Source organism: Anguilla rostrata, chromosome 4, assembly GCF_018555375.3.
Source record: "Anguilla rostrata isolate EN2019 chromosome 4, ASM1855537v3, whole genome shotgun sequence".
NCBI lineage: Eukaryota > Metazoa > Chordata > Actinopteri > Anguilliformes > Anguillidae > Anguilla > Anguilla rostrata.
The window spans coordinates 28,458,824-28,485,262 of NC_057936.1; the positions used below are offsets into that span (position 1 = coordinate 28,458,824).

General features: G+C 36.9%; 1 protein-coding gene across 3 annotated transcripts in view; it reads right to left on the minus strand.

Annotated features, from left to right (window-relative positions):
- Positions 1-236: 236 nt before the first annotated feature.
- The window catches only part of LOC135253120 (BMP/retinoic acid-inducible neural-specific protein 3-like), a 134,444-nt gene continuing 108,241 nt past the window's right edge, over positions 237-26,439 (minus strand). Inside the window, exons 1-8 of one of the 3 annotated variants that reach the window (XM_064332020.1) lie at positions 26,076-26,249; positions 18,030-18,319; positions 14,499-14,689; positions 13,065-13,255; positions 7,683-7,788; positions 7,131-7,367; positions 4,586-4,808; positions 237-1,713 (exon numbers count right to left, since the gene is read on the minus strand). In XM_064332020.1, the coding sequence (XP_064188090.1) occupies positions 600-1,713; positions 4,586-4,808; positions 7,131-7,367; positions 7,683-7,788; positions 13,065-13,255; positions 14,499-14,689; positions 18,030-18,223 (2,256 nt within the window). In that variant the 5' untranslated portion in view covers positions 18,224-18,319; positions 26,076-26,249 and the 3' untranslated portion in view covers positions 237-599. Of the gene's footprint in view, positions 1,714-4,585; positions 4,809-7,130; positions 7,368-7,682; positions 7,789-13,064; positions 13,256-14,498; positions 14,690-18,029; positions 18,320-25,510; positions 26,250-26,439 lie in introns of those variants that run through there. The other 2 variants (XM_064332019.1, XM_064332018.1) reach the window with 2 other exon arrangements.

The window sequence follows — 26,439 nt, forward strand, 5'->3', positions numbered from 1 at the left end:
GACATAGCTCAGGAGGTAAGACTGATTGTCTGGCAGTCGGAGGGTTGCCGGTTCAAACCCCGCCCTGGGCGTGTCGAAGTGTCCTTGAGCAAGACACCTATCCCCTAACTGCTCTGGCGAATGAGAGGCATCAATTGTAAAGCGCTTTGGATAAAAGCGCTATATAAATGCAGTCCATTTACCATTTCATTTGTATGTCGTTGCTGTGAACAGCCAAAATAACTCACAATAACCAATTTCACAATACATATAATATCATACTTTAATAACAATTCATCTACAAAATGTACTGACATCACTAGTCTTTCAAGTATGGAAACTGCACTGTCACTGAAGCAACAGAACTTGTAAAAACAACTTTTAAAAACAAATATACTTGTACAATGTAAGTCCCCTCTCACCTTAATTTGCTCAGAGTGCATACAAATAAACATTTTCTTTTGAACAAGTTCATATAACTGATTTCTTACATTTGTCTTTTATCTTTTTTTGGCCACAGGCAAAGAGGTTCCTCACCAGCTCAATGTATATAATAAATATTTAAATGTTTAACAGGTATCACAAATGGCCTCTTTAAGCATACTGTACTTGTGTCAGTGTTAGCTACATAGTTTAGTGGTCTCATAATCCAGAGAGTTGGGCAGGCGCCTGCTGAATGCCTGCAGAGAGGAATGGATCCGGGCTACCTCACTGGCTGTTAGTTTGAGTCTGTGCCGGAGAAGGCAGGCAAAGAGGTCCAACCTCTGTGTACCTGTTGGTGAGAGGCGGTTCACCCGGTCACGGATCTCCAGCAGCTGCAGCAGTGCAGAGTCCTGGGACCCCTGTGTGTAGGGATAATCCAGCTGCAGAATGAGATCTCGAATGGCCTCAGTGTCAAAGTGCATGCTGTAGCCAAACACCTGGATGCTGTTTATTTTCATGTAGCCCAAGTTCCTGGAGGGTTCAATGATCTCCAGTGGCTCATAGTATGAGCTGTCGTTCCCGCTACTGCTCTGAGCCCTGACACGGCTCCTCAAGTAGATGTGAATGGTTTCAAAAAAGGTTTTCCACTTGTTACCTAGGGTCAAGGTCCAGTTGAAGCACTCCAGGGGAAGGTCAAGCTTAGTCGGCTGCCAGTCAGGAAAATTGTTCTCACTTACAGGTATATACCAGCTCTCTGAGTGACTTCCACCAAAAGGGTTGATGTACAATGTTAGTACTGGCTCTAGTGTGCTGTTTTTCGTTAGGCATACCTGGAGGGATATACCCAGTAACATATGTACAAGATTTGACTTGTACTTGTTGCTCTTTAAAGTGAGTAGCATGCGTTTCCTCCAGGAAGGGTCAAACCAACTGTTGAGGCGCATGTCGTTGCTAATGAAAATGGCGTGGACCTCAAGCCTCCTGTCTGCTCTTTGCAGCAGATATCTCAGCTCAAGGTCCTGCAAGTCTGTTTCAAAGCCCAGGTAGTTTTCAGTGGAGTCTGCAACCATGGGTTTGCAGGTTCCTTGGCTCAGCATGTAGCCGGAGTTGCAGCTTCCACAGCGGGTGAGGTTGTCGGGAGCACATGTACCACAGGCCTGTGCTTCCCCTATGGAGCAGGGCATGGGATGCTGGCAGTTCTGTTCATATGCGCAGATGCAACTGTGTGTCTCCTCAGAAAATGAACCAAGCTGGTTGTTCTCTGAGCAGTACAGTAAAGACTGGAAGTAGTTTAACCAGTATGTCCGCAGCCTAGGAAAATAATGATAAAAAACATAAAAAATTACTTTAGCTTATTATTTGTTTTGTCATAAAACATTTTATAAAAACCTGATACTTGTCAGTTGTTAGTCTGCAGACCACATAGCACATTCGTGGATTGTCTGTTCTAATAAATTGGTTTAGATGTTGGAAGATTACACCTAAAAAAAAGTTTTAATAGGAAAAGAACTCATTAAGTTAACATAAATATAGATGTGTTTGAAAAATCAACAACAAGAAACCTGTTTGCAGTGGTTCTTGCAGCAGCTCAAAAAAAATACTGTAAAATTATAGGCAGATCTGTGGCAGAATAAATGTGCGTACTTGTACTGTTCTACCTTTTATCCCTGTCGAGCTGAGGTACGTTTCCGGTCACATCATTTTTCAATTGGTAGATTTAACACATTTTTATTCATTTATTCAAGAAACAAAACAAAACAGCTGTGTTACTGAAAATACGGTGTGTTTGTGTGTGTGTGTGTGTACACGCACACACAGTGAGATCAAAAATGTTTGGGACAAATACTTATATTTAACTGTTGCTTCACTGGCTTGCTTTGAATCACCAGCTATCCCAACATGCCTTGCTGATGCGAAAAATCGGCTCTCACTGAAAATTAATGGAGGTGATTACAAATGGAGATTGTGTGGCTTCACCATGAAATCACTCAGCTCTTGCCATCACTGAAATTTATTTTAGTCAAAATCTTTTATTCTTCACTCTTTCTTTTCTTACCTTTCTTTCACCAGCATAAGCCATTGTAGGCAAATGCAGAACTGCTCATTTTGGGACATTTTTCTCTGTCATTCCTGTGGTACAGTAGTATGCTATCTGTCTTGAATAGCTCAACCATTTTCTACTAGCTAGCTAGCTTTAGTACTATCCCTGCAGTGTCTCTGCTTTGCCCCTCTGCTCTGGCAGTGATCTGAGTGTGCAACAAGACTGACAGGCAGATTGGGAAGCGTGGTGAAATTTGATGAGGCAGATTTCAGAGAATAGGGGCAGTCTGAGAGATCTTTTTTTTTTTTCTCAGAGCTTTTCATTTTTTATTGATATCTGCTGGGATGTGGAGGAAATCTAACCAAATAGGAACAAAAGTTTTCTAAAACAAATTTACATCCTACACAGATTTTTTCAGTTTTTAACTGAAACGGAGACTTCGAGTAAACAACATGAACAGACTGCATGACAACTGCTAGAAATGTAAACTGATTTGTGTGCGGTCCCAGCTCAGTGTGCTCACACAAACCAACAAAGCTCTGTGTAACTGATGAGCAAGATGAGAAAAGTGGTGTCATTTCTACATGTTCAAACCAAAGTGTATAAATATTCCCTTAAATAAAAGTTGAGAATGTGCACTTTAACCATGTGAACTGTTCAATGACAAATCAAAAACTGTGGAGTACTGAGCCAATTCAAGGAAAAATACATCCAATTATGGAGCTGACTGTAATATATATATATATATATATATATATATATTAGGGCTGTCAAAGTTAACGTGATAATAACACGTTAACGTAAATTAATTTTAACGCCACTAATTTTTTTAACGCATGTTCTGTTATGATGAACGTTTGCCCGACCCTAATGCTGCGTTCAAGACAACTCGGAAATAGTAAAAATCGAGGTCCGACTTGTAAAAAAACCAACTGAACGATCGTAGAACTCGAGGTTATATGTCGGAAGTTCGAGCATCATTTCTGAGCTTCTGAGCTTCGGATTGGTGACGTCACATAAAGATAAATGGCGGCATTTGTAGTTTGTGGTAAGAAAGAAAAATGGTGTATTTAGGCTTTTCATGCATTTTCATTTGGGTGTGTGATTATGTGATATGCGTTAGTATCGTTTATGTTTCCCATTCATTATAGCAATATGTGAAATTTAAAAGTTACAATATCCATCTGCAACTTTCTTCGCTAGCCAGCTTAGCTAGAAAACGTTGTTTTGCTCAGAAATAAATGCTGCAAATGATATAACGAAACACCTGACAGTGATACCATATTTACATTTCAGTACTACTGCAGCCTAACTAGTTTCGCGGTTTCACTCTATTTACACATTTAATATACTCCTTAAAAAAATAAACAGCGTTTTCTGTGGGAATCCATGTTTTCCCGAGTAAAACAGCGCAAACGCAGTTTTTCATTGTATGGGTATATTGTCCAGAAGAAGGGAGCTGCCCTGTTGTCCGACAATGTAAACAGTCTTGTCTGTTTAAGCAACTGGCTCGGTGCCAAGAAATAGAAGTGTAGCCTAACTGTTGTATCCAAAGAAATGGAAGTATAGCCTAACTGCAATATCCTAGTTCGAGTCCTAGTTCTGTATTATGCTCCCTTTCCACTGTTTCCTGCTCACTTTATTTATTGTTTGTTTTATTTTGTATCATCCTGTTTTGATCCCACATAGTAGAAGGGGATGTTTTTGTGAGCCTTTATTTTCCCCATGTGAGGTTGGACACAATTACATTGTGTGATTTGCTTTAGAAGTGCAAAGGGATCCAGGGAATAATCTTTGAGTAATGGAAAATTTAGCTGTTGTACAATGTGTCTGTTGTTGCGATGCATTGAGGTCCATAGTTTTGTATTAATTCTTAAATAAACAGGGGATGTTTTAGTGAACCTTTATAAGCATAAAGTTGGACACACTACATTGTGTGAGTACTCATATTACTAAGTAATGTTAAATTTAGCAGGTCAAAATGCCCATCTGTTGTTGCCTGTTGGGCTTGAGTTTACCATGTTATTATTTGAGCATATTTTGTTATGCTAAATGGAGTACCTTTGAGGGTCTCTGGACAATATTTGTCATTATTTTGGGTTGTTAAATAATTTCCAATGATAAAATAAAAATGATGCTTACCTTTTCCTGGGTAATGCAATTTGTGGCTGTTTCTGACACCTCTTGCTCAGACTGAAGAGTTTGTACACCACTCGTTGAGCCCTTCCAAACAGCCCATTGATGCTGCTCTCCATCTGCCCATAGCGGCGCTGAAATACACTGTCCATTGACCACAGCTTCTGTATAGTTGAGATGTTTAGGAAATAATTTTGTGGGAGTCTGGCCAGGAACATTTTAAATTCATCTGTTGAAATTCAAAAGACATTTATTTTTTTTAACAATATAGCAGACCAACAGAACAAAACCAAATATGACTAAAAGCACATGTGAGTCAAATAAATAGGTGAGGTATTTACTTTTTTATCACACAGCTCACAGCTAAAATGAGCTACTTCCCGTTACCGTGGTAACGCCCAGCATCTAAATTTGTCAAGTGAGAAGAATACTGGATATCTTTGATGTCCCTCACTGAAGGACACATTTATGTGGAAAATATTGGCACTTCAAACATAAACTTAATTACATTCCCCGATATTTTTAAAGAAGGAAGTAATCCTTCATAATTTTACTTTCTCTGTACTGGTCACAGCAGGGTGACCCCAAGAGAAAATAATGCCAAAATATTATGCTAAGAGCTCTGTTCCATTACTTGTTACAACTGAAGTTCTAAATCTAGAGAAGGCAAGAATTTATTTTCTTTCATTTTTATACAATTTGGATTTTGAAAACTGTTGCTGATTTCCTTGTTAATGGTCTTATCTTTAAGCTTTGTGAACATCATTGATATTGAGCTTGGTGCCTGGGGGCAAAATAGGCATATTCTTGCCACTCTGTTAATTAAAAAGCAAACAAATAAGTGAACATATGCAATAAAAACTTACCTATCTATATAAATTCTGCATGCCTCCAACCAGTAACATAATGAAAAAGAGCACTTGTACCTCTTATCAGAACTAATCTATTTTATTAAAAATTTACTTAAAACGTATTCATAAATTGGTGTATAAATGGTATATGGCACACTTTTCCCTTGAAAGATGTTACCAATGTGTGAATTCCAGATTTACTTGTATGGATGCAGTAATTGAGAATATATGCGATTTAATAGGCAATAGGTGTAACAAATGAGTACAACATGTGACAAACTTACATAATTAGGTCCCAAAGAGTTTTAACAGTTAAAAAAATACATAATACAACAGCAGTCAATTACAATCAATTCCATCATTTGCAATAAAAAAAAAAACATCCATTATCAAAGGGTACTATACAGTTATATAAGTATACAAAGAAGAATTAGGCATTATTTAGGTCTAAATTTCCAGCTTATAATTGTGTTGCACAGTGAATTTATTAAAGAAGGTTTTATATGGTCATAAAAACCTCCACAATCCCAGAGCAACAATACCATTTAATAAGCAGCATAGGTCGCTTGTGGCCACATTCAAGATTTAGTTCTTTAGTGTTCAGCATATTTAATTCTGCCATCTAAAATCTGTAATATAAGAGTATCCAGGTCTCCCTCCCTTCTGGAGAAACAGTTTCTATTCCAGTATCTAAGGGATGAAACTGGGTGTTTTTGTCATGGTTCTGTGGTTTGTCTGCGTTTCCCTTTTTGGGCCGCCAGATGGCGTCACTTCAGTTTTTAGTTCTGTTCCTTTACCCTGTTTAATTGTATTATTGTTTTCAATTATTCAATTATTGTTTTTTTGGTTATGTCTCGTTTTCCCTTCCCTCTCTGTGGTTTGATTGTGGATTGTGCCCTCCTGTGTCTCCTTAGTGTCTTGTCTATTTAAGTTCTTTTCTTCCCTGACTCGGATGCTGGATCCTTGTGTGTTTCTGATTGTGTTCTGCCCTGTGTATTTCCGCCTGAGAGAGCTCCCTGTGTGTTTCCGCCCACGTTCTGTTTTCCACACATTTTTCTGGATTTTCTTTGTTTTGCGTTTTGAATAATTTTTTTGAGAGTTGTGAGGCCTTTTGTTCCCTGCTTTTGTTCCTCGTTTGAAAAGTAAAGTCTTTGTTTCATTTACCGTTAGGAGTTTGAGTTTTTCCCTCACTCTGCGTTTGTGTCCTAACCCACCATACCCATGACAGTTTTGCCTCCAAAAACCATACAGTAAGAGGATAATCAATATATTGGTGTGGATTTTAACTACAATGGCCACAATGGCTCTTTTTGTAAGTTGTCTCTTTGTCTACCTTACATTTTCCTTACAATTTTTTCCTCTAAAATCTGGCAATAGGACTTTTATTTTGAAAGAAAATACACCTTTTGTGCTACATGTAATTACTCCTTTCATAGGAATTTTTTTTTAATGCACGAGGATGTCTAAAATGTTTTATCAATACTTATTGATTTTGAAAGTTTATAAATATTGTACTGTTGTTGCACTGCACACATTTTAAAAGAATCAGGTGACCATGAAAATGTAGCTGAAGAACCTTATATGATAAGGTTAAAATGATAAGGTTCATAAAACACAAGAAATGGCCTTATGTTTATAAATCTACGGGGCAGAATTGCATATTTAATTTATCACTTGTATTTATAATTATTAGTCTTTACCTGAATCTTCAAATTCTTTATAAAGTATGCTCCAGCTCTCAGTAATCCGAAGTAAGCTTTCCTCCATTGCTTGAATATCCATATAAGGGCAGTTGCATTCTGGGAACCTGTGACTGCACTTGCACCAGCAATCATTATTTTTGCATACAAAGTCACCCTCACCATTGCAGGCAATGTAACTGAGAGCAGCTTGTACAAAGCGGGCTCTCAAGTAGTCTGGCAAAATAACCTGCAGACCTGGAAAATGAATAGAAAAACCCATGTAGTGAAACAATCTTTCAAGCATTGAAACATGCACAGTGCTGATAATGGGCATTTTAAGATATCAATACATATATGCAAACTTACACATGGATATTCTTAAGAAATACAGGCAGAAAAACTGTAAAAATGTTAGTCCTCAGGTAGTTTTATGATAAAATTGTATCTGCCCTGGTCTCTTTTAAAATGTACATTGTAAATTTAACTTTGCTTGGCAATTAAGGACTGAAATGCAAACATAAAGGCTTAAACTGCAGCGTACCATCAATACATACATACATACATACATACCTTGTAAATGAACTTTATTTTCAGAACTTTGTACCAGTACCGAACTAACAGAGTCAAGGTTGTCATAATTACTGCAACCAAGCGGGCCAGTTCTTGTTTCTGTTACCTGGGCAATGAAAAACAGACCATGACTCCATTATCTAAAGACCTTCATTCATAATATCCTTCATTCTTTCACCCATCTCCTTAGACATGGCTATTGATGGAGGTGGTAATTTTGTTTATATATTTATTAAATATATAGAAATATAAAAATTAAACGTTTTTTTTCTTGTGTGAAGCATCACAGAGTTGGAGCTCTTTAGATAAATTACATAATCCACATGTTATTCACCTTAATGCTTGAATGCTTGACCCACAGTATGTACAGTATGTGCGTGTGTGTGTGATATTTATCGTTTCACATACAACTTGTGTCTGTAAGCCTGGAGTGGATTTTGTATTTTCAACATCACTTTTCTTTGCCAAGTATATGGCATAGGTTAGGGACATCATCAACAGTCTAAACATGGAGGGAAACAACAGCCAGTGGAATTGGAAAGAAGAAGGTACCAAAAGACATTAATCTTTGAGGAGATTTACATCGGTATGACAAACAGAGCACAGCTACCGGAGGTCTTGACTTCACTTCCAGAGAAAAACACAAATGATGTAGCTTCTTTGTTGTTTTATACTATTTCCCTGCTAAACTATGCCAGTGCATGTGATCTCAACCAATTTAAACATATGTATGGTGTCAGAATTCAACCACATTATGTACACCCTTATCGGATATGGGTCACATATAAAACAACAGGTAAGTGTGTACAGCAGCTAAGGAACAGCAGGTAAAAGTATATCAGCAGATTCCGACTGCAGAACAAATATAGCATCAGTCTGCACTGAATTTTGTAATCTTTCCTACCTTCGTTTTGACAGGTTCATTTTGTAACACACGTGCTTAATAATGATCTTCCTCAGGAAAGGTATTCAATTATCCCAACTACAACTGATTGTGTTTATTTTATCCTTGAGCTGTATGAATCAAATGTATCATCATTTCTGTATTAATGATGTTTTTTGCTCTCATAGGGAATGGTGTCGTATTTTCATCTTTCTTTATTAAAGTATGAAGCTTCTTGAGTTGATTCAAATTTATTCATTTTGTGTGCAGCACAACAAACATCCAAATTAATTATCTGATATCTTGAGTTTTCATATCAAAAGACATTGTATCTCATTCACAAAATGTTTACAATCATAATCAGAATTACAGTGCCATGAAAAGTATTTGCCCCCTAATTTCCTCTATTATTGAATATTTGTTGCACTGAATGGTTTCAGATCTTTAGACAACATGTAATATTAGATAAAGGGAACCTCCTGAGTACAAAACAAATTTTTTGATTATTATTTCATTTATTTAATTAAAAAATATGTATATATACATATATATATATATATATATATATATATATATATCGCAAACACCCATATCACACGTGAAAAATTTCCCCCTTAGATGTAATAACTGGTTTTACCACATTTAGCAGCAATAACTGCAACCAAAAGCCTCCTATAATTTTATATAAGCTGTTCATATTGCTGTGGAAGAATGTTCACCCACACTTCATTATAGAACACCTTTATTTCTGACAAATTGGTTGGTTTTTTTAGTCCTGCCAAAGCATCTCTATTGGGTTCAAATCAGGAGTTTACTAGGTCACTCCAAAACTTTAATTTTGCTGCTTTTCAGCCATTCAGATTGGACTTGCTTTTGTGTTTTGGATCACTGTCTTGCTGCATAACCCAATTATGCTTCAGCTTCAGTTCACAGACAGATGACCATATATTCTCCTTAAGAATTATCTGGAACAAAGCAGAATTCATGTTTCCTTTAGTAATGGCAAATCAAATCATCAAGGTCCCAAGGCAGCAAAGCATTCCCACACAATCACACTACCACCACCATGCTTGACTGTTGGTATGATGTTCTTACTGTGAAATGCTGTATTTGATTTACAGCAGACAGAATGGGCCTGTGTCGTGCAAACAGTTTTGACTCATCTGTCCATAAAAAAACATCAAAAAAAAAAAGTCCATCAAAAGGCTTGGAGATCATCCAGGTGCTTTTTTAAAAATGTGAAATGAGCATTGATGTTTCTCTAGGTTACTAGTGGTTTCAACATTGCTACTCTCGTTAATCATATTTTTGTGAAGTCTCTCTTTTTCTGTTGAGTCATTAACGCTGACCTTAGCTGAGGCTAGAGAGGCCTGCAGTTCTGTAGATGTTATTCTGGTATCTTTTGTGACTTCCTGGATGAGTTGTCGTTGGTTGACAGTTTTGACAGGCCTACGACTCCTGGGAAGATTCTTCATGCACTGTCCCAAGTGTTCTCCATTTGAAGATAATGGCTCTGACTGTGGTTTGGTGAAATCCAAAATTCTTGGGAATTGCTTTGTAACACTTTCCAGAGTAATATATTACAACTGTTTTTCCTAATCTCTTCAGGAATTTCCTTTGATCATGAAATTGTGTGGTTGTAGAAACTTTGGTGACTACTTCACTCTGATGACAAGGTTCAATATGAGTGAGGTTTAGATTCAACAGGGATTGCTACAATCAAACCTGGTTGTGTTCAATCAGGTGAATCGAATTATCAATTCAATTTGGTTTGTTTGATTGAGTAACTAAAGGGGCGATGACTTCTCATATGTGATATGGGTGTTTCATGGCTTTTTTCATTCTTCGGTCATCAACTGTAGAGATCTTCCTAGGCCTACCAGACTCTCTTCAAATACTGAGCTCACCAGTGCTCTTTTTCTTTTCAATGATGTTCCAAACAGTTGATTGTAACAAGCCTATGGGTTGGTGTATGTCCGACTGACTTTTTTCTCAGCCTCATAATGGCTTCCTTGACTTCAATTAGCGCAACTCTGGTCATCATGTTGACAAACACCAATAACAGAATCCAAAGGCAATCAAAACCCAAAAATCAAGACTAGATGTGTGTACATGTAACATTTATATATGTAACGACCTGAGAAAAATCATGCTACAGTCAAGCACTGCAACTTAGGCATTGCTACGATTTCTATTATGAAGTTCCTGCACACCACCAGACAAACTGACTTTTCCTCAAAAATAAGCTACAATTTTTTATCCACAGTACATTTACCTCTGTTTATTCCATAAGCTGTGGTCAATGCTCTTGTGAAATAGTATGTGTGATTAAGAGTGGATCGCTTCTAAGCTTATATTAATACAGCTGATACAGCTACTCTCCTAACAGCAAATGGTCACACCTATCAGCATTTTCACTTTTGTTTCACATACACTTTCAAGGTGAATTCAGAAATGTCCAAAGAATAATTTTGTCTTGCTGTCTGTTTTACATTGCAGCCATGTTTCTTTCTATCCCACAGTTTTGGAACTTGTAAAGTATCTGGTGCTTTCACGTTAAGAACCCGTGCATGTGGATTCCATAACCATACATTCTGGTTACCCTTATTTGAAATTTCATGTTTAGCATGGCAGCCTGGCTCACACAAATAAAAGCAAAATTATAGAGATGCACAGCAGCCAAAGTTTAATTATAACAGGCTGGCACAGTAGCCCTTCAGAAACTCCACACCAATCCCCTTGAAAAGCACTATGTCACCTTACTCATTTGAAGGGCATCTGACCATTCTTCCTTGCATTGTACCAAATTGCCAACAATCTCAAGTTCAGCTCCTGGGCTCTAATGGTCTCAATAGAAAGTACAGGCAGTCATTCAGTCTCTCCTGCCCTAATACTCTTTTGGTGGTTTACTGATTAATTTTAATTTAGACAACGAGTGCTACGCTGTTGTGATTGTGGCTATGCAATAAACAGCAGCGTAGTAGGCTACACATCTCACAAAAGGCTTGGCTTTTAAAAAGCTATCCAGCTTTGTAAACTTGACTAAATTTCTTAGCCAAAACCAGCCAATAATAGTTACATCATTCTTCATCAGGACATATGGGTGCATGACAAAAATGTATCCGTGACATTAGACAACAAAAACACAGGAATATTGTCCAGCAATCGTTGCATATCAGAAAAGAAACCAATACCACTACCAAAGAATGTACCGCAGATAATTTAATTAATAGTGTATGCACTTTAAGCTTTATACACCTTGGACAAAAATGTGATAGCATTTCTCTTTAATCAAAACTGCATAGCCTTAAATGTACCTTAAACATCCTAAAATGTAGATTTTTTTGATAAATGTAGCATACTAATTATTTCCTAAATTCATGGAATATTGAAAAAAGCCATTGATTGGATCAGTTAGATCAAGCATTGATCAGTTCAATGGATTTTGGATTAGAGTACCAAAATTAAACTGTAACTTGTAAAGTGGATGAAAATAGCTGAAACAACCATAAATTATCAAAGAGGGATGTATCCACTATACATCCACTAAATATTGATTCAAATTAATGTCAATAACTATAATAACACACGTTTAAAATCAGGCATAAAATCCCCCACCTCAACATATAGGATCAATAAACGTCTCCCAAACGGTCACACCCACAAGTAAACAAACACGTAGCTAAACAAGTGCATACAAATAAACCTTCAAGGTGAATGCATATCAGATCAAAAATACATTTTCAATGTACAAAAATGCCAAGTTACTCACACATACAAAGCACTGTATATAAGTCATTAATTCAAATATAGGCCCACCATTAAAAACATTGATATTAAAATTACGCCAAATTACAAGAAACAATCTACTCCCTTCTCAATCTGTTACCCCCTCTGAAAAAAGGTGGACTGTCTGCTGTCCTTAAAAAACAACAATAATAAACAGAACAATTGACTAGCTAGCTAACAACCACCTAATTATACAATATTTGGTAATAACTAGCTAGAGCTAGGTGTTTGCTAGCTAATCTAATATATGCCTTCTCATCTCAGTATTGTAAATAAACAGAGTTAGTTGAACAGACGTACAGGTAAGTAGCTAAAGTTTTCCCATTCACTACATTGGAGGTTGTTGATTTCAATGAAACACTTACCAAAACCAGAATGTGAAGTCAGTCCAGATGGGATATTATTTTCCACGGAGACACGCATTCATGAAACACTGGCTTAATTGTCACAACTTTGGTTTGTTGTTCAATTAAATTAATTCCTCTCTACACATGAGCCACAACACATCACCAATGCTTATTTAGTTCATTTTAAACTGAATGCCTGAACAATTATATGATAGGAAGCATCTGAATTCAACTTGAACATCAACAAATGCATACACAAATACACATACAAACAGGACAGAATGGTCTTTAATCTTCACATTCACCTTTGTGTTTGTTTTCACAAGGCTCAGGTAAATTGAATATAAAATTCACAAATCATACCTTGATGGCAGTGGAGGCTATCTGGAGGTGGTGCAGCTTGCGCAGCGTGCTCTCTCTGTCAATGAAGTAGGAGGCCGCCAGCTGGTGGAGCGTCTCCAATGTAACGGAAGTGCTACTGTTGGAGTAGTCACTCCCGTCTGTTTTTAAACTCAGCTTTCTTTTGTCCACAAATATAGTTAAGGCCTCTTCTCCTGTGAATGAATGTCTGTGTCAGAAATTGTGTTTCTGTGTGCATAAGGAGGAAAATCAAGCCTATCTTAAAACTGCCACATGCATATTCTTGAATTTGCATTCATTCCTCTTCAGAGAGAATTAGTAACTACGGTACATGGCCAAAAGTATGGGCATTAATATGGAGTTTGTTCGCCCTTTGCTGCTATAACAACCTCCACTCTTCTAGGAAGGCTTTATACTAGATGTTGGAGCATTTCTGCCGGGATTTTCTCCGATTCAGCCAGAAGAGCATTACTGAGGTCGGGCACTGAGCATTACTGGCTCGCAGTTGGATTTCCAATTGATCTCAAAGGTGCTGGATGGGGTTGAGGTCAGGGCCCTGTGCAGGCCAGTTAAGTTCTTCCACACCGATCTTAAAAAAACCATTTCTATATGGACCTCACTGTATGTCACTCACTGTCGTGCTGAAACAGGAATATCACTGCATTAATTTGCCTTAACTGGAACTATTGGATGGCGGTTTTATTTTAGCTTCAGGATTTAGCTTGTCAAGTGAAACTGAAATGCCTTTGACATGGTCATTTTTGGCAAAAGAAAAATTACCTTGCCACAAAACAAGTACTCTCTATTTACATGTAATTTAATAGTTAAATTACTTTATTTACTTTATTAATACATTTAGAATCAATTAATTTCAATACTTAATATTTCACAGCCTATATGTTACATATCACAGGTAAGCAATGCATTTGCAAGAAAATTGCTGATATACATTCACAGCTTGTATGTTCAGTTTGGACTACTGAAAAAATATAATTTGGAAGGGTGTGGATGAAACATCAATTGGATATGCCTCATAAAGGCACACCGATAATGGTAAACTTTCCATAACTTATAGGGAGATAAAGTGTTCAACAGTGCTGAGGTTATATCTGTTACATTTTTTAAATGTGTACAACATGATAATGGTAATGGCTAATGGTAATTATGAGCATGATGACAATGGTGCCCACTAAAAATTATTCCTACACAATACCTACTTATTACGGTCTTTAAACTAAAGATGATGGACTGCTGATGACTCGCTGAAGAGACAAATGAGAATAACCAGGGCTTGTGAAGTTACATTTTTAAAATTGTCTAAGCTCTGACAATTCTGACAGCAAGGCTTTTTTTTTGCAGATTGAGACATCAAAATAAATCAGGCCTCTCAGATATTCCCAATAACATTTTTTCAAAGTACATTGAAATACACTGTACCTCCAAGTGTTGCTGACAGCAAGAAATGAGTCCCATATTTTTTAATAAGGTTTTCAGTAATCAGCTGGGTGGTTGGCCGTCGTCCAATAAGTCGTATGTTGCGGAAAAATTCTGGAGTGAGGGGTAAAGGGAAGTCCAGGAAGTCTCTCTGCTCCACAGCCAAGTTATTCACTTTCCATCTCCCAAACTCTCTATGATCAAAGGAAACATGTCTACAGGTGAACAAGTGTCACTTGGTTATCTTGATCTCTGTGGAAGTGGGATAGCAAGAAATCACTGAAATGAGTGCCAGTTATTGGACAAATCCCAAACTAAAACCCATGCTTAAAGTGTCAAACTGACAGGTACTTAATAATGAATCATTCCAGCATTCAAATCATCAGCTGTAGAGTGGAACAGTTGACTTAATAATGAGAATTAAGTTTTATATCCTTATTTATAGATCAGTGTAGTCCACCAAGACATCCATACACAGCTCATTGACAATATAACTGACGCATTCCTTCAAATAATCATATTTTGCTCGTATTTGTATGCATATCATAATTTCCAGAACTGATTCAGATAATACATCTGTAAGTCACTACATAATTAATGCTTTTGCATATAATTTAGTTCAAGCATATTCTTAATGGTGGCTCAAAATGCACAATTCAAATTGTCACCCAGGCTTTAGAAAGACATACACAAGCACATCCTCTTTCTTCCTCGCACACATACACAGACACAAATGATGTACTGAGCTCTGCCATAAAAGCTTGTCAGAAGTAATCAAAAGAGGTTCGCCAACCTTCTGTGCAAATGATGGATGGTCAGAGAGTGGCCTTTTGAAAGGGTATATATCAAATTAAATCAGGAATGATGAGGAGATCTCTTTAAACCCAGATGTTTGAGCAAATAATTTCAATTCATTTCAGCAAAAAATCCTTTTTTCTATCCAACATTTTACAGTATATGTGGCTGGACATATTTAAAAGAATCTTCTTGTCCATGTGTACCTACAAATGGGAATTTATTATTTTTAATGAGTAAAACAGCATTGTTTTATTTAAATGTAATATCTTCAATAGCACTGGAATTTTGAAATTTTCACTTATTTGAGAGGCAAATGCAAGGTGGGCATTTTAGTAATTATGTCATGTAAGTGTAAGAAGTAAAAGAAACAGTAAGCCCCTTCTGCTATTCCCTCCTTAGCACTGAATATGACAATCAACCTTTCCTTTATCTTTAAACAGTGACTACTGTAGGTTCAGATGATTCTCAAAAACTCGGTATGAAATCATTGGTATGGCTAATATGTAGAAAAGATTTGAAGCCACTTGTTTTTTTATTTTATTATTATTTTTACTTTTAACAGGTGAAATTATTACCAACATTACTTATTTCTTCATGCCATGAACTGTACGTTTGTTTATGCCAGGATTAGCTTGCAATTCTCCTGACCTTTGTTGTAGAAATATAATAAAACTATTTTCCTATCCATGGTCCTGTGGATTCATTCCCAAAAGCAGCTCTATTATACTGCTTAAAAATTGTCTTCAAATTATATAAGAAAGCGCATTGTTTTTATTTATATTAAATAATGCATACTCGGAAATGCTGCTCATTTAGTGAAGTTTGTATTTAAAATGTACTGTGTGTCTTTTTTGTCCAATTCATATGGTCAAATGTGTCTAAAGAAGTATACACAATTCCATGGCTGACATTCAAGTCCGCCAGCAAGACTGTTGTTACCTCAGGTTTACATGCACCCTGGTGTCTATGGCAACTGTCTCTTGGTAATACTACGTCTGACATTTTCAGTCTTCAGGAGGCACATAGAGCCTTCATTGGGGTTTTGAAAATGATTACTCTCCAAGATTCTCCAGAGCAATTTATAAAAAAATAAATATAAAAAAACTTACCTCCCTCAGAGAGCTCATTAAAATTAGTTCAAATTCAATCAAGGAGAAAGGTGGAAAATTGAAAGAGGAAAGAGATGGTGCACTTTCATTACAGAGATGTTGCTATTACATACCACTGTGGCTAGAAGAACCACTTGTGGTAATTCATCTTCTCCATGCCATCAGGGATCATTAGACTTTATCAGAGCTAGGGAGCCAAACTCTGCATGAGGAACATTGCATATGAAAATAAAATTGTCAGTTTTAATCTTTCCAGGTTCATTTTGCTTGAAGATTATTTATTATCACCAGGGGGAATAGACTATGTCAAAGACTGAGAGGATTTGAAACAAACATGGGCAGACTGTTTGGAGTTTGGAGCATATTGTGTTCAGAGGGGATCAAAACTGACAGCGTGATATCGGTTCTTCTCTTGTCATCAGCATTGCATGGTGCCTTTCACATTTTGGCAGATGGTAATAAAATGAGGGATAGAACAAAATTAAGGGGATAAAACAGAAGCATTAAGGGGACAACACAGTAGGTGTCAAACATAAACTTACTTTTTACAAATAGTCCCTGTCAATTGTATGTAGTGCAATGAATGCAATACTGCCAATGATGAAGCCAGGAACTGTTTTTCTTTCTTTCTAAAAACTGGTTCTATGCATTACCATTGTCTGTGTAATACAGCTGTTGTGTAAAACATCTGCTGTACTTGTATAAAGTATGTTGACATAAATTAAAATGGCTGGCTAAATAATCACAACCCATCAATGTGAAATGTAATAATTAAAAAAAAAAACATATCACATCAATGATGGCCAACCTTGGTCCTGGAGTGACACACGGTGTGCTGGTTCTGTTGTTATCCAGCATTTATTGGTAACAACTTAATTGATAAGTTATTAAAACTGACTCAACTGAACTGGTTTCTTGGATCAAAACTACTTGCTAATTGGTGGACATAAAAACCTGTGGCTATCCCAGACCAGGGCTGGCCACTTGAGTATTAACTGCTAAAATGCTACTCTAATGAAGTTTCAAATTCTACAAATGATAATCTACCAAAATCTATATTTCCTTTTATTTACCCTTTATGTGTTGGCATGTACATTACGTGCAAATTTCGGCTATTGATATATGTAAATTAGTTTATACAAAACAGGAACACGCATAAATCAGTAATCAGCACATTTTTCTAATGAAAATGGTGGAATAATATTACTGTTAATTAAGGGCTAGTCTAATCTTCAAAGGCTCATGCACAGCTTTGCAGTTTTCACTACCTCCCAAAGGATATGTTGATGAGGCCCAGTAATAGGTACTACAAACCAGAAAGCACTTTGGGTGAAACAATTAATCGTAGGACGGACACAAATTACTTAGATATTGCAGTATTAGAGAACAACGTATGCTTCATAGAAAGACAATTGCAATCAAGAGTGTACCCATTGTAAATATACCTATTCAGTATACTTTCTTTAAATTAATCACGTAATATTGAATGGATTCATTAAAATTTAATTTTAAATTTTTCCCTTATAAACACTTCTGACACACTGCTCAAAAAATCACTGCTCAACACATGCTAAATCATTGCTCAACTCATTTAAATGGTTCTCTCCCATGGATAGCTTCTACAAACCTGTATATTTTGTATCTGGTAGAGAAGCCTTGTCGGTTCCTTTCCACAAAGTCGGTGTACTCCTGAGAGTGGTGGAAGGGGCCCTTATCAGAGAGGAGCCAGTCCAGGGGCCCCCTGGCCCTTTGATCAGGGAGGCTGGCAGCAACCGCAATCCAGCAGTGGATGCTCAGTGTAAGGAACTCCCATAGAGCCATCAGTGAGAGAGAGCAGGTCAGCACTGACACTGTGCTGCTGGATGGCACCTCCACTGGGAACCGGGGATCCTCATTCTCTCCACTCCCCAGGAACACCTAGCGAAGCGAAGACACATATACACACAAACATGCATGCACACAGACATGCATGCACACATATGGGCACATGTGTGACACACACACACACACACACACACCAAACAGCCAATTAGGGAACTAAAGCACTGTTCCTTTCAAACCTTGAGATCTACTTCAGAACCATAGGGAGATCTTTTCCACACAGTAGGGAAAATTCTAATTATTTTTTCATGTATAGTTACAGCTTATGAGAGCCATCATTGACTCATTGCCTGTTTCACAACTCATGGCAAAAGCTGTTAAAATATATGTTCTTATAGTATTTGTGTTAAAATTCTGAACACGTCCGGCATACTCCAAACACTCTAAAAAAGTCCCATGAGCAAAATGAGGAATATATAGAGCCAGTAGCATACAGTGTAGCCCACTGATTCTGTGCTTAACAAGTCCTGTTCCTCTAAACTGTCAGGAATTATGAATCCCCCAGTAGACCTATATGTACCTTCCATAAAAATCAGGTAGATAAGCTTTGCAATTTATGTGTCAGGAATCTGAATAATAGCAACACTTCTCTCAACACTCAAGAGACAATTGGACATTTCAGGGTAATGTGGCGCATTCCTATTCAGCCTGTCAGAAATATTGTTCATACTGTTTTCCACATCCTTCCAAAAAGTTGTCAATCCCTTCTGGTAGCCACATCTAGAGCATATGTTTCAAAACATCCTATCAATGTATTATGATTACAAGCTGTCAAGTGCATTGTAATCTCTCCAAGTGTGTATGTTGATAATGACAACCATTATTTCAATCCATTACAAAAGTAAGGGTGGGAGGGAGGGGGACATTGTCTTTTATTTAAAATATAAATATAGTAAAGTACAAAATACACTGGTCCAAATAAGTGGTTTGGGGAGGATATTCCAGTCCCTAGATTCATTTAACATTTATTGGAGGAATATAGTGTAATTTATGCAAGACTTGGATTGCATGACCCACCACATGTGGTTCAAGTGGGTAGACAAGTCTGCACTGCTTCTTATATGTAATATGCAGATAAGCAGATACGGTAAGTGAAAACACAAGCCCACTCTCAGAACAATGTATTTTGCTGTGATTACACCAGGTTTAAAAGTCTGGGTTTTTCTGCATGACGTGTAATTCTTCACTAGAGACATCCACACACACTCCTGCATATTAATGAGTCCGGGCTTCAGTACAGGACTTATTGCTCAGCAGGAAACCAACAGCGAATCACAGTTCCTCACAGTGGTGTTCTGTACAGAATGATGAAGAGACTACACATCTGAACAATCACATACATCCCTGTGGACAATCTCACAATACTCAAGGGAACTAATTTCAGATTTATATATACAGTGTTGGTGTATATATATATATATATATATATGGGTATAAGGTATAAGAGAGCTTTCAGCATATAGTCATGATACTAGGCTTTTCATTGACTTTGGGACACAGCTGTGCCAATGAAAATCAAGAAAGCCATTATGAGGCTGAGAAATAAAAAAATACATTCCGCAATATAGGCCAAATCTTAGGCTTACAAAAGTCAACTGCTTGGAACATCATTACGAAGAAAGACAGCACTGATAAGCTCAGTAATCACAAAGGTCCTGGAAAGCCAAGGAAGACCTCTATAGTTGATGACCAAACAATTCTCACCATAATGAAGAAAAAAACCCAAACACCCGTCCAACAGGTCAGAGACATTCAGATATAGATGTGTCAGTGTCTACTGTCTACAGAAAAAATGCATAACTACAGAGGTTACACTGCGAAATCCAAATCAATAGTTGGCCACAAAAACATGACCTATGGCCAGGTTACGGTTAACTAAGAAGTACTTAAAAAAGCCTGCAGAGATCGACTTGTATCTGAGTGATGGCAAGAGCGAAGTATAAAGGCAAAATGGAACTGACCAAGATCTAAAGCACCCCCCTCATCTGTGAAATGGGTCAGGGGTTGTTATGCTCTGGGCATGTATGGCTGTCACAGGTACTGGCTCACTTGCCGTCGTTGATGATGGTAGCAGCAGAATGAATTCTGAAGTGTGCATAAGTATCTCATCTTCTCAATTTTAAGCAAATGCCTCCTATCACACTGGGTGGTACTTCATCCTACAGTGAGACAATGATCCCAAACATACTGCTGAAGCAACAAAGGAGTTTTTCAAAGCCAAAAACTGGAAGATTATTGACTGGCCAAGTCATTCACCAATCTGAATCCAATTAAACATGCATTTCATATGCTGAAGAGACCACTTAAGGTAACTAACCTGCAAAACAAGCAGGAGCTGAAGATAGCTAGAGTACAGGCCTGGCAGTGCATCACCAGAGAAGACATTCGGGTGATGTCTCTAGGTCACAGGCTTTAAGCAGTCATTGCATACAAAGGATATGCAACAAAGTACTAAACATGACTACTTTCATTTACATAACATTAAAATGTCCCAAACATTATGGTGTCCTGAAATATGAGGCTATGTATAAAACAGAGTTGTAACTTATACATGGTGAAACCAAAGTGTATAAAAATACAATTAAAGCCGAGAATGTGCACATTAACCACATGTGAATTGTAGAGAACAGAGCCAAATCAAGAAAAAAATATGCCTTTCTCATGAAATAATTACAAGCATGTCATTCATTTTCGCGACAAAATTATTTAGGCAGTTGGTATGCATTTATTATTCTTACTGAGCTGTGTTATCTTTGTGTGAGATATATTGGGAACAACAGCCTGAACCATGAAGATAATAATTCACCTAATAATATTGTATTGCAACGTACATGAATTTGAAAGTAAAATGAAATGCCTGGACAAATGACTTTTTACTTTCAAGAAGAATAAAAACGTTGTAAGAATATTAAGAATAAATAAGCTGTATTATGATGCCAACAAGACATTCAGCCCATTTAGCCTTCTAATTTGCCTACAGTCCACACTAGAGTTCCCCCGCACTGTATCAAGCCTAGAAATAAATACCCGAGTGATGTCTGCTTCTCCTACTTGACAAGCTGTTCCATTCATCCTTTCCAACTTATTGTGTCAAAACATGCTTTCTGATTTCACCTTTAAGGATTTTACACCTATACGGTCTATTTCTGTTGACAGAAAAAAGTATTATGCAGTTCACCTTGTTAACTGCTTTTATAAATAAAATAATATTAATCACACCCACCAGTAATCTTGTTTTTTTCAGAACCTGAGGTTAAGGACCTCAAGACTTTCTATATACATCTAAATGTGGGCAAAACCCAGTGACCAATCAAACATACACTCCGTTGCACATTAACTTATTTTTGATTGCACAGGATAATAATAGAAATACAAATAATTGTACACTTATCTGTACATCACAAAAATTAAAATTGTGTCTAGAAGCGTTTTTATTCTTCTCAAAATAGCCTAAATGTTGTTTTCTGCCAGGATTTAGGGATTTAAGGATTTACTTGGACACCCTGACAGGTTTTACAGAAGTAGTAAATTAATTATTTTATTAAGTAAAGTCATTAAATTAAAGTTAAGCTTTCTTTTTTATGTACAGCTTTACTTATGCTATTTCCAGCCGTAATCCATTTGAATGAGCAGTGATTTTCATTGGAATTTCAACAGGTTCTTTCAAGCTCTGCACCAACCATCCCTGGAAACCCAACACAAATTAGGAATTCAGAAACTGATGAACTTCACATCCTGCATTCAGTGCTGAGAAATGAAATTATTGGCCCTAATTAACCTTGTTGGCTTTTACTTTGCGACATTCAACACCTTTTAGATGTTGCTGCTGGTAAAATGTTGTGTTGTGAAATGACAAGCCTGTGCATGCTTATTATTTAAATACTTCATGTCTCAAAAATGCCTTTTTTATGTGACAGAAGGAGAATTTGTACCATCATGCACAATGTATGAAAGCAAACACAATGTGTGAAAGCATTTTCAATTAGACAACACGACTAAAGTGAGTGCAAAGTTGCACAGTTACTCTGTCTCATTTTATGAAATATATATTTTAATCACTGACACATTATTGAAGAAATTAATAAAAAATATACTCATGAAAGTTTCCTTGTCTATCTTGTCACATGAACATATTCAGTGAGTCAACTGACTGATACAATTTTGATAATATGCTATTATTTGCTCAGTATCAATATATAAGCTTGGTTCTATAGTTCTTAATAAATTCACTTAAAAAGGTACATGCAGGGTGTTATTAATATAGAACAGTTCACACATACAATCAAGAAATTACACCTGTTGACAAGTACATTGACATCAATATTAGTCCTAAAGGCCACATCCAGGTGTAGTTCTTACACCTGGTTGTTTTTGATATTGCTTTATGTACAGCTGTTTTTGTGCTGACTAAATTATTGACAAAAATTATTATGTCAAATGGAAAAACAACACAACACAAAAAACTGTCAATCCTGGAAATAAATTGCTTTAATTATTGTCATTGAGCTTTTAAAACTCTCCAGCTTACTTGTACATTTTTGGCTACATATCAAATAGTGGAGTCCAGGAAAAGGCACATATAAATTTTAAAGTGGCCTTTGGTAAAGGACTGAGCAGACAAAGGCCTTACAAGCAAGCCTCGAGGTTCCCTTTCAATGAGGAACATTATTCTTGGTATATGAGGCACAATAAATATGTCTGATGAAACTAAAGTAAAAAAAAAAAAAAAAAGCACCTCTGCTGGAATTGTATGATTCCTGACACAATCATAAGACATATTTATAGCATTGTATGTGCTGAATTGGCTGTTATTTGATAACAGTGGATTTTCATGAATCATTCTCATGTATTACAGCAGAAACAAATAAAAACTGCATTCACTTTTCATTAATTCAATGCCAAATAAACCAGTGAACACATTTTGTAGGCACTGATACATTTCTAATGTTTTTAATAAGGCTTTTTCGTCATGTTGAAAGGTTCTGTGCTGCTGTCAGAATGGTGTACAAGACCATCTCTTGCAGCACATTATTCAATCACTGAGCATTCCTGCAGGCGTCTTTGTTCTAATACTCTAATAAGTCAACCACTCTATCTGCATACTGTTTGATTCTTGCATGTGTCATACAGATCTCTAGAACAAGGGCAGCTTCAGAGATGTCTGTTTTCTTATTATCATAAAATAACAGAGATGTCACAAGAGATGGATACTCTGCATAAAAGGCTTATTAATGCCATAGCCACATCCATGTTGCACCAAATATTTTCTCAACTGGAATTTTTCTTCACAATAATTGCTTCAGGGTTTTATGAATGAGTCGTAAATTTGTGGACGTCTCAGAAGCCATTTTACCTAATGATAAGATGTTTTATCAGTTTACTTGAGCACAGTGCATACCTGTACAAGGCAGTATTTCTGTCATTGGTTTTATCTAATCTAATATCACCATTTTACATAGGCAAGTTATATTTAGAGGATTTTCAAGTGCAAATGAGAGCCTTCAGCTATACTGTACTATTACCTCCACATTTCATAATCAGAGTTCATAAATGATAGCTTGGTGATGGGAGAAACCTGCTGTGGTTAGCTCTGACGAAGGACAGCAGGGGAGCCACACTGCAGTGGTCCACTACAGCTCTTCTTCAGGAATTCTTTGAAAGGACTGATGCATAATTCTGTCGCAGGAATATTAGTTGTGCAGTTCAAGAGTTCCAAACACAGCATTATCAAAGCACAAATATTTATTGATTTATTTATTTGTTTATGTGGGGGAGCACCTAATTCACACATGTATGCCAAAAGCAAGCTATCTCTCTTGTAAAATCATTTACAGCTGTGTCATTATGACCATGCTAATGAATAAAATACATACTTGTTAATGTCTGAAATGTTGCCGTGGCAAGAGTAAATAAATAGGTCAAATAAACAGGCAAACCTAAAATAAGTTTGAGTTTGTAAGACTGATCTAGAAAACAAGCCTCAATTAGGTTTCAACTAAGGTTTAATGCTGGGTGGTATGCAATTATAAGACAAAAAATAAATACATCACATAATGCTAATGAACAAACTGTATGCTGTTTGCAGACAAAATTACAATTAGTTTGATCACATTTAACTATCATTGTATATGAACCTGAGATTCTCAGACCTGACATAAGTAAGGTTATAACTGACAATGGAGCAATTCACTATTAGCAAAGCTAGCTTTGTCTCTTTAAGATATGGCACAAACCCTCTTATTTCATGGCCCTTCATAATGGATATAGTGGATACTGCACAGCGGCCTGGTGGAGAGTAATAAACAGGAACATCACTGAAAAATACTCTCAGGGGTTTGGCTGTGTTGCTTTGAGGCCTGGTGAGAATGGCTAAGAGACAATTCCCTGCAGTTCTGTTTTCTGCTTCTGTGCTGTTACCACCCCAATTGAACTTATACACAAATTAAAATCACCCCCCCCCCCCTAACCCTAACCCTAACCCTAACCCCCCCCCCCCCCCCCAATAATAATAATAATAATAATAATAATAATAAATAAATAAATATTTACACTCAGTTCAGTTTCAAACCAAACTTGTGTAGTGAACACTAAATTCTTGATTTCCTCAAAAATCAGAAGAGTATGGAATATATGCTTCACAATATTTCCTCTTAATCATCTCACTTAATCACGGTATGCATTTTAATCAGTAATTAAGTTGTCACGTGGTGAGATATAACTGTGTGAACCAATATAAAGTATACTTGGACTGCAAGTTTGATTTCTCTGCGGTCACAAAATCACCAAAATTACAAACTCTAAAACTACATCACCAAAAAGCCTTAAAATTAAGCCTAAGCCTGTCTTAAAATTCACAGATGACACTACAGGGACCATAACTAAACAGTCGCAGCAGAAGTGTAAAGCTCGCATCTAAACAAGAACATAGGCTACATGATGGAATTTCAAACTGTGAGTGCAAACATGCATGTGACCTATATAAGCCTATTTTATAGCCTATTTAGAACCACAAATTCAATTGTACAGCTTGTCATTCTCGGAATAACTGTCTCTACAGGTATAACCACGAGCTAATGCTGAATTATATGCCCTTTGGTATTCAGTAAATTGGAACAGATCTTTTTACCACTGAATACGGGGCATCGCTCCCCGGAACTGGGGTATTACTAGGCAGACGATAAATATATTGTTGTATCTAATTGCCATAAGAAACATATCACAACTTACCACCAATCATGTTATCACGTGGGTTGCTGTAGCATGAACAGCAAGCATAGTTTTGATGATAGTGTCCCATTATCTTACGCATCCAGTTGAACTTATCCAGAAACGAATATCAAAAATAGAAAATTCGTTTTATCTAGCTGACCTTAAAACAATAACAACTGCCAAAACTAAACATTCATTAAACTCCATCCAAATAAAATCGCTGAAAGCCGGCACCGCGCAAACACATTTCTCTATATTTCTCTATTCCACCCAGTGACTTGTGGAAAAAAATCTCTGTGTAATGAAATAACAAGGTTATCCATGTATAATATCCGTCCGGATGCAGAACGCGTTGACCTTTTTAGACATACTCTTTATCTAATAAAATGATCCATACAGACAGAAAAAAGCAACGCGTTTACAATACATCTTTGGAATACACGCGCTTCTTTACGAAAAGGAAAGCGAGATCACCAAAAAAACATAACCAACCAGCATCGAAATGCTATTTAGTAATGCAACGCGGCATGCAAAAAGTGCATTTTCACGCTGGTTAAATATTCTTTTATAAAGTCAGCAATACCACCTAGCTCCGTTGACCCTTCTTCTCCGCATCCCCGTCTGTGCCAGTTGAGGAGCTAGATCTCAAGAAAAGGGTCAGGCAGACTCCGGCGTCTTGCTTTCATATCTTACCCACTCACATAGTCACATGCGTAAAATTCGAACAGCTCCCTGTAATTGCATTTTGGAGCATATCCTTCATTCATTTCCGCAAGACCACTCTTACTCTTTTCCAAAGAAGAAGCGATGGTTACGCTATTTCTAAATAAGCAACTGAAAATTATGAAATCACTCGCTAACATAGGGGGGGTACTTGAGGATGCACATTTACTTGAGTACGCATATTTATTTCAAGGTCTTCAAATAGAATATTTTCGGTTTAGATT